Raw genomic sequence first — 8,794 nt, 5'->3', positions numbered from 1 at the left:
AACAGCAACAAGAGGATTATGACATTTTAAGAGATCCCTCGGCATGGGGCTTGCCTCCAGGTGTAGCCGAAAACTACCGACTTGCGGTCGAAGAAGAGGATAGCAGATGGGGCCTGGTGGACGAGAAGGATCTCGATGTCTGCTTCTTGGTATGTATCTGTCTTTTTTTCAATATACATCACATCTTCCAACAGCAAGTCTTCTCTCTCTCACTCACACAAACCGTGCTGTTTTGCTGCTTTCATTATATCACAAAGGCACCCATGCCATCTCCGGAACCCAAACGCACTTACATTATCATCCGAGAAGTACCCACACCACCAGCTGTACCCGTAGGCGTACCTCACTATTACCAGCATCCACGCACTTATCGCCATCTTTTTCATGACGCCGTAGTACTATAATAGCAGTACTGAAATAGGAAACCTTAGCCTTTTTCTCTTCTTTGTTTAGATCCTCTCTTCTTTGCATATACTTTTAGGACTTTATCAGTCAATTCTCCACACGTCCACATCTGCACATACACACACACACATCCAATTAAAACGCCAGAAGATCTATCAATCAATCAAAGGAATAAAAAAAACCTAAGCTGCTGTAAATTATACATATGATACTTAAAGAGCACAGATCTGGGGTAAAAATAATGCGACTTTTTTAATTACGTCCTTTGCGCCATAACTTCAATAGCAAAACATACACTTTTAGCTTGTTTATGCTGTCATACCTGTCTTGATAGTTGTTTATTCTTAACTTGTGTAATAAACGTTTTGCTTCACAATTTATGCTGAGAAGCCTTGGCTCTCCATCTTTATACATGCTTCTCTCTGATCTAATATCCTTCATCTAACAACCGGATGAGTAGTTTATTTACATCGTTACTCGCTGATTTTGCTCTCTGCTCTACGACCAGCCAAAAAATTACGGTCCTCATCTCTAACCCTCCAATCTCTAAATACCTTAATGAGGGCATTTTTAAACTACCATTCATACTTTCTGTGCCCTCACAAAATCTTCTATTTATTTTCAACTTGAGTACAAAACAGCTATAGGACGGAAAGTATGGCATTGTATAAAATATTAATGCTCCCAATATTATTCTCTTACACTATTATCACTTCGCATATTTACACACATATTAAATGACGGATCCACGTTCAGATCGAATCTGCCTTTAACTCATTCGAGGTCGGATCGGATCCAAAAACTCTCGATCCGGATCCGTCTTTTTGACACGGATCGGAACGAGTAGACGGATCGCCGGGTGAGAATGACAAAGTCGAGGCATCTCCCTTATGGCCTCCACATTTTTTTTGTATGGAGGATTTTACCCTCAGAGCAGTGTTGACGAATTTCGCCAACCGCAATTTTCTTTGGTGAAGTTGACGACGAAACAGCTGAAACTCCTGACATACAAGTGCACCCAGCAGAAAACAAATCTTATAAATACAAATTGTCAACACTTTTCATCCCCTCCCTTCAACAGATTTAGATTTTCATATGTATCTCCAAGTAAAGTAATTGATTTTTAGCCTCTAATTTTCGCCTATTTTCGCCCTGGCGAAAAATCAGCACTGGAAGAGAGGTAACAGCGGCCTCAAAGTGTGATAAGCAGAAGAAAAAAAATTACAAGAAATTATAAAAAATATCGAAAGATTGCCTTGACTGCTATGGCAGCAGTCTTAGCAGGAAGAAAGGGTGTGTTGTCGAAAATTAAAGCCCAGTGGGCTCGCCAGATGGCCAAAAGAGTATAAGCGATAATGAGGAGAAGTTGCGTGTGAGTGAAAGAGGAGTACGGAGGATCCCCAATGAGATGAAATGAAGAAAAGCAGATGGGCGCGGGTCATGGTGGCAGATGCGGTTCCAGACTCATTGCCATATATCAAATTTGCGTGGACATAGAACAAGAAAGTGAGCCAGTGTTTCGTTGGGACAACCACAAAGCCGACATTCCGGAGAGGGAAGGAAGGTGGAGTTCATACGGAACAGTCGTTCTGCATTAGGTATGACTGTATGATAGATGCGAAGGAGGACATTTCTAGCAGCATGGTCCATGGGGGTGGCCCAAAAGACACGCCAGTGTTTGGTGGAAACTGGGGATGCGGGTGTTCCTGGAGTGAGTTTTCGTCGGTACGCCTTGGTTTGCCACGAGGTGAACGCTGGGTCATTTTTGATGGCGTTGGTTAGTGGTTGAAAGTTGATAGAGTCAGGTTGATGTAAACGCCCATCTTGTGCATTAGTGCTGTGAATGCAAAGTCGTGCAAAGAAAGGGCGAATGATATAGCGGAAATTGATTACGTCGTGTCTAAGTTGATTGAGAAGCGTCGGGTGTCTGACGTCGTCGTCAAGCTGGCGCTGGCGCAGGCGAATATACCCAGGGACTGATCTTAAAGATGAAAGATCCTTCACCTGATATTTAGAGAAACCTGGTCGTCTAGGTGGTGGGTTGTCGGATGATGGCTGAATGATGACAGAGAGTGGTAATTCTAATGCTGTTGCGGGTGATAAGTTGTCGACTGTATCCCAGGACAAACCAGCCGCATCAATGGCACGAAGGACCAAGGCAACTGGCGATGCTGATTCATACGCTCGTTGTTTACGACTAGCTGGAGAGAACAAGACCAGCCGGTGGTCTGCGAATACTTTTTGATGGCAAGTAGTCGATGGATCAGACATAGAATATGTTGTGGGAACATACCGCTTTCATCCAGCATCGGTTGAGGTCACCTTAAAATGGGGTCCAATAAGCCAATCCCACCCTGGTGTCGTGGTACACATAGTTTCTGATAGGACACGCGTGGGAACATTCGATGCATTAGGAAGCTGCTGATGGTGCTTCTCAGTTTCTGGTGGAAGCCTGACAGTGGTGCGCCAATGATACGCAGAACATGCCATAGTTTTGACAAAATCAAGGTGTTGAGCACGGTGGCATGGCCGCGGATAGACAAGTTGCGGCTCAAGTGAATGTTGCATTGGTTCTTGACCGATTCCAGCAACCGGTTCATGAATGTATTCAGTTGGGTAGTTGAGGAGGTCAGTGGATAGCCCAAATATGTGACGGGGTCGGTCTGTGTACGATCGTGACAAGGCAGAATTCCATGTTGGTGTAGCAAAGCATTCCATCGAGGTTGTGGTGCCCCTCCTAGCGAGATTGCTTGGGTCTTTTCTTGATTGAACTTGGCATTTGAAGCGCGTTGATAGACATCCATGTGGTACAAAACCCGGCGCAAATCCTCGGGAGATTGCAGGAAAACAAGAATATCATCCGCGTAGGCGAGTGTTTTAATTGGCTCGGGGTGGGCATGGTGGCTGGTGCAATGTCATTGTTCGGTGATGTGAAGACATATCCGTGATATGATACGTCTCTTTGTAACGAGCGCAGAAAAGGCTCCAGAGCCAGGTTGAAAAGGATCGGCGACAGTGGATCACATTGTCGCAATCCGCGTTGTTGTGCAAATGGCGCGCTAAGATGACCGTTAATGTTGATACGTATACGCGTGTTGGAAAACAGTGAGTTGATGCTGTTAATAATCTGATCGGGAAAAGCAAAGTGTTGCAAAGTTTGAACTAAATACTGTGAATGGGTCCTATCATACGCTTTTTCCTGGTCGAGTAGGAGGCCAATGGCTGACGACGTATTGCTTGAGGCATGTTCCATGACAAGGCGTGCTGCTAGGCCATTTTCGGCAATAAAGCGACCCGGCATGAATCCCGTTTGCTGTGGGTTAATCAGGGGTGCAGCGGCCACCACGACGCGCTTATTTAGCAGCCGTGTGTATATCTTGGAATCACAATTGACGAGACTAATCGGCCGCCAATTCTTGAGTGTAGTCAGATCGCCCTTTTTTGGGAGGAGACGGATACAGGTTTCGGTCCAAGAATCAGGAAAAAGACCATTTTTCAATGCATCGTCATATACTTGACATGTAAGTGTTTTGGCTGCCGGGTGTTTGAATACGAGCCTCCATATGCCGTATGGTAAACCGTCGGTTCCAGGGCTACTTTGGCGTGGGGCTCGTTTAGCTCCGTCTTGGAGATCTTCAATGCTGAAGGGATCGACTAGGCTTTCTTTGCTGCTGGTGCTGAAGTGTGCTGAGGATGGTATGTTGTGCTGCAGTTGTTGGATAGCCGAGTCGTCAACGTCGTCGGAGGTATACAACTGTTCATAGAAAGCTGTTGCGGCTGAATGCATCGATTCCACTGTGTTACATATGTCGCCAGTGTGAGGATGTTGTAGAGTGACAATGTTGGCCTGTGACGTGCGTTGTTGTATGGTTCGCTTGAGATAACCAGCAGATTTCTCGCCTTGCTCCCGCCAGCGCTTTCCTGCACGTAAAGCGAGGGTATCGCAAACTTCATGTTGTGCTGCTGATATTTGTTGTTCAGTTATCTTTAAGAACCATATGCGTGTAGCGATGGGTGGATTTGACCGTAAAAACCGGTTGCGTTTCGATTGTAGTTTTTTGAGGTAAGCTGTTGTTTTATTGATGCGTTGCCGGCAATACTGTTGCATCTGCTGCTTTAGTAGACGCTTCAGTTCCTCCCATGATCGGACCATGAACTGGCAACATATGATACTTCCCTGGTCTTTACCGTATTGTGGAAAACTGGTGAAGCGGCATAGATGTAGTCAATGGTGGAAATCGTACTATCACCTCGACGAAACGTCGGCTGCGGTGTCTCTTGCGGATCTGGGTTGATGCAGTTGATGAAGTGTTGTTGTAGCATAGTGAACCAGGCTGACGGTGCGTTGAGATGGTACCCTGAGCGTTGGTCGCTATAGTTGAAATCCTCAGAGAGAATCAATCGTTCCGATAGGGATGTTGTTGATTAAGATGGTTGAGTTGTAGAGGGATGTGAAAAATTGCCGTCGTTGGGTTGGCGACGTTGCTGGTGCATAGATGGTAAGTATATAAAAAGGCTGAAAAAGTCGTTGGTGGTGTTCGACTTTAACGAGAAGATGTTGAGGGTTATCGAATACTGAGATTGGTGTGAGACTGAGGTCGGCGCTAAGTGATACGATGCCGCAATGATGTGTCCAGAATGATTGAAATAACGGTGGAATTTGTCCTTCTGAGAGGGTGTTGATATATGTGTTTCTTGCATAGTGATGATATGTGGTTGCTGTTGTTTGATATGTCGAACGAGTTGTGTTTTGTTGAGTGTAAGTAGTTTATTGCAATTAATGGACGCGAGTGAGATATCGTTGTTTTTTACTATCATAAAAATTATTGAGTTGAGAGTGGAGTGAGGGTTGGGATTGCGATGCTGTTGGTACGCGTGCGCTTGGGTCGGAAGGGGAGCCCGAGCTGTTGTCTGAGAGTAAACTTTGTTCATATCCTTGCAGGCTGATCGCGTTGGCGTGAGAGCCGGACATACAGGACTTGTTTCAGGTCAGCGGGGAAGTGTGCATCTTGTAGGATCTCCTTGGCAGTGTCCGAGAGTTCCAGCTATCTATCCAGTCCTTAGGGGGGTTGACTTCCGAAACGAGATCTTGTTCTTCAGCTGGGATCATCGGTCTATCGGTCTGATAGTCCGCAAATTCTATGACGATGTCGTCAAGTGCTTGTTCAAGTTACCCTCGTCGCATGAAAGCGGGGGAGCAATCGACCACCTCTTCTTGGGTGGTTTCCGCGTCTGTTGCTAATTTGTCGTCATTGGTATCCAAATTTTCCAGAGGAGCAAACCGGTTGGTCGGTTCCACGGGCTTGCCTTTTACGCTCGCGTGTTTAGACTTCAGGAGCTCCTTCGAGGGGGTTTGATCACGCGTGTGACCAGTCTTGCGGCGGCTTGTTTTGTTGCCGCCAGGGGTCCAGTCCTCGCTGTTTCGCACAGTGGGGCAGCTTGCAGCATAGTGGCTCTGAGCACCACACTTAAAGCATCCTTTCTGGTTACGTCGGGCGCGTGGGCAGTCGGCAACGGCATGCCCTGGCTCATGGCAGCGCGAGCAGTGGAGCGGCATCTGATCAAAATTGGCATAGATCAACTCTTCCTGGTCGCCGCTCCAGGGAATATGTTGATCAAGGGCGTGGAGTTGTTGATTATGTCGTGGCTGTATATCCAAAACGGCGAATCCTTGGCCCATGTAAGCTTTCGTTCTTGGATTGCGAATGATACCGACATCGAGGATGCATCTCCAAATTGTAACAAAGAATAGGGTTTCGGTCTTTGCTTAAGTAAGTAGAGCGAGCTTGGTTGAACGTGTAACCATCGCATCTTTCATGAAGTCCAAAGTTTTCTATCTCAACAAAATGTCCAAGACCCATTTCAAGAGCAAGAGAATTCCACCTTTGAAGATTCTAACCTGTAAATTTTGCGAAGAAACTGAACACGATCTGTTCAGTTGCGAGGTGTACATCGAATTGCACGACCACCTCATTATTTGCGAGGATTGCCGATGTGTTGGGCATGAATCATCAGAGAGTACGGAATGCATCAACTCAGGTAATTAGCGTTGACACGGTAAAATGATACAAATATTCTTACTGTGTATGAAGTATTAACTTTGGGCATTTTTTAAAGCAGTGACGGCATTCTTTTCTTAAAAACAATTTCCACAACTGTTTTCGACATCATTATTAAGCAGAATACTTTGAGAACATATTTTCAGGATTGTTTGAAGAACACTTGGGGGGCGGTAGGGGGGCATCCCTAGAGGACAGATGCTGACACGCAGCGAAGCGGAGGGGCTCACATCGTCCGGAAGCGAAGCGGAGGGACCAGTTTATACCTTTAATAATAAATAGATTCTCTCGAGCACCGAGCAATCAAAGGGCAAGGTAATACTTTGTGCATTGTTCCATGCATTACACACACTTAATTTGATTTCTATTAATCAGGGATCGCTTGGGAAAAGGGGTCGCGAAGAACCTGCAGCCCCATCATCATCATCATTACCATCATCCGCCCCATCATCTTCAGTCGCAGAAGACACACCGGTCCCCACAAGCAGTACAGAAAGTACTAATAAACGTGTATGTAAATTGTAGTAAATAACGTTGTAACCACATATTAATCAAGTATTTCCAAATGTCTATCTGCCATTATTCAATTAGCGAAAAAGGTTAACCATATATCTTTCTGAGAACATGGTACCCGGCGTAACATTGGACCCTGAAGTTGAGAAGGTAATATGTTCAATCTATTTCCAAAAATGTAACGGATGCTAATACTTAATTTTCACAGTGGGAAGTCAATGGAGTAGTGGTTTCCGAACTGTTACTTAAATACCGAGAAGAAAGCATTAAAAAGGGAGAGAAACAAGTGCTGGACATTTATCAAGAAGAGCTGTAAGTAACTGACCTCTAACTAGCAACAGTATGTTTTATTATATATTAACTTGACTAAAATATACCTCTAGTTCTCTCAATGGTATTTTTCTATTTGATGACTTGAATTGCGTTTATCCGGATTGCTCATTAGTGTATGGGTTTGATCGTGACACCTGGCAAGCGGTTATGAATGAATGCAAGGAGCTATATCCCGCTCAATCGTTGTCAAAAAAAACTAAAAAAATCATAAACAAATTTGCGGAGGTAAGGGTAGTAATTGTCGTTTTGATAAAGAAATGCTTATTAACTATCAATACTTGTGAATGACGATAGGCTGGCGCTGAAAATTTCGATAAATGCGACAAGATTGTTGAGAAACTGAACAACAAAGATCAGATCCGAGAATCGCTGCGCAATATGTACGTTATCATTTATGCAATTAAGGCCGTTATATATAAAGATTCATCCATTTGCTTGAAGTATATATACGTACTTATACCCATATTCGTTGAATTTAGCATATCGACATATTCTCCAGAATCATTCTATTGTTAACAATATTACTTTCACTACTCTTAGAGTATATAAGAAACGCGAGGGACTCTTCGCTGGAGGTGTTTGTTGCGAAGCATAAAAGCTTCATCGTTGCTGATTATAAGCCAAACCAGATAGTCGAAAACGCTTGGAGCTCTTGATTCGGGAGGGCTTACTTGCACTTCTACAAGACGTCCCTGAGGACGATCGGCCTACAGTCTACGCTGACAATGTTGACTGGCGTGAGATAGTAAAGTATTCTTGAGGTAAGCAGAGCATAGCGACTATATTTTGATTTTGTAAGGATCTCTAATCAAGAAGTACGAATCATTGTTAAATGAATTCTTATTAGATTGTCGCCTCAAATACTGTGGATCCGAAAAGAATTCTCGATTACATGTATTTCACACCCTCCAAGGGAGCAAGGTCACCATCACAAGCTTTCACTAAAGAATTCCGCCAAGCACATGAAGCTATGGACTCAAATTTGAAGTGGAAGTTGTCCACTGGAACGGTGGTAGAAGACGTGTTGTTTGACTATGGCCTGAACTGCAATTATGAAGAGTAAGTAACATACATATAAAACAGGCAAAGGATACAAAGAATATGGACTTATCTGTTGTTATAGTGTTGCGCATAGCTTTATTATCGATATGACATGCAAGGAACTCATGGAGAAGTTTACGGAAAAGGGGATTGAAGAAATTGGGGAGAGATCGAAGCATCCGCTTCCCGACATTCCGGAGAAACTTATGGAATGTGTTAACGGTTATGTTGGCCTGGTAAAAATAATTATAATTGTGTTGGATGTTCCTTGGGGCTATGGCACCTTTGAAAAAATTTGAGACTTATGATTACTTTATAGACCACTATTGAATGCTTAGAAACCCGTGTGCGAAAGCGACTATATGCTTTCGGCACTGATTTTTAATCTTGACGGGGCACAGCATTCGTTCCAAGACGTGATCCGTCTATTCCGTGCCAAATAC

At 44.2% G+C, this 8,794-nt stretch overlaps 4 protein-coding genes across 4 annotated transcripts; 2 read left to right on the top strand and 2 right to left on the bottom strand.

The window, feature by feature from the left end:
* BDB00DRAFT_863709 (uncharacterized protein) lies at window positions 1-395 on the bottom strand (the record flags this gene model as incomplete). The annotated part of the gene is made up of 2 exons (XM_053126137.1): window positions 254-395; window positions 1-139 (listed from the first exon to the last, which is right to left on the bottom strand). Coding segments are annotated over exons 1-2 (156 nt in total), but the record flags the coding sequence as incomplete, so codon positions are not given.
* Window positions 396-625: 230 nt separating this feature from the next.
* On the top strand, window positions 626-1,275 carry BDB00DRAFT_863703 (uncharacterized protein). Its single transcript, XM_053126136.1, has 2 exons — window positions 626-1,046; window positions 1,136-1,275. Exons 1-2 carry the CDS (start codon window positions 858-860, stop codon window positions 1,250-1,252), a joined length of 306 nt encoding a protein of 101 aa, XP_052972276.1. The 5' UTR covers window positions 626-857; the 3' UTR covers window positions 1,253-1,275.
* Window positions 1,276-4,694: 3,419 nt separating this feature from the next.
* Window positions 4,695-5,456, bottom strand: BDB00DRAFT_274750 (uncharacterized protein). Its single transcript, XM_053116751.1, has one exon. It carries the CDS (start codon window positions 5,335-5,337, stop codon window positions 4,831-4,833), a length of 507 nt encoding a protein of 168 aa, XP_052972275.1. The 5' UTR covers window positions 5,338-5,456; the 3' UTR covers window positions 4,695-4,830.
* Window positions 5,457-7,088: 1,632 nt separating this feature from the next.
* On the top strand, window positions 7,089-8,736 carry BDB00DRAFT_880319 (uncharacterized protein; the record flags this gene model as incomplete). The annotated part of the gene is made up of 8 exons (XM_053127981.1): window positions 7,089-7,127; window positions 7,186-7,289; window positions 7,361-7,535; window positions 7,605-7,690; window positions 7,944-8,055; window positions 8,158-8,369; window positions 8,434-8,587; window positions 8,671-8,736. The coding sequence occupies 8 exons, from the start codon at window positions 7,089-7,091 to the stop codon at window positions 8,734-8,736; spliced, it is 948 nt and encodes a 315-aa protein (XP_052972274.1).
* Between the last annotated feature and the right edge of the window lie 58 nt (window positions 8,737-8,794).

The sequence above is a fragment of the Zychaea mexicana genome (genome assembly GCF_025766255.1).
Source record: "Zychaea mexicana strain RSA 1403 chromosome Unknown BDB00scaffold_235, whole genome shotgun sequence".
NCBI classification, from domain to species: domain Eukaryota; kingdom Fungi; phylum Mucoromycota; class Mucoromycetes; order Mucorales; family Lichtheimiaceae; genus Zychaea; species Zychaea mexicana.
Note: the sequence above shows the minus strand (reverse complement) of the source record. Positions and strands in the feature narration are given on the sequence as shown.

Excerpts from the sequence above, each read along its gene's own strand:
- BDB00DRAFT_863703 (XM_053126136.1), top strand. The coding sequence starts at position 858 with ATGAGTAGTTTATTTACATCGTTACTCGCTGATTTTGCTCTCTGCTCT. Across the intron at positions 1,047-1,135 it reads TCAACTTGAGTACAAAACAG|ATATTAAATGACGGATCCAC; the intron begins CTATAGGACGGA and ends ATATTTACACAC.
- BDB00DRAFT_274750 (XM_053116751.1), bottom strand. The coding sequence starts at position 5,337 with ATGAACAAAGTTTACTCTCAGACAACAGCTCGGGCTCCCCTTCCGACC.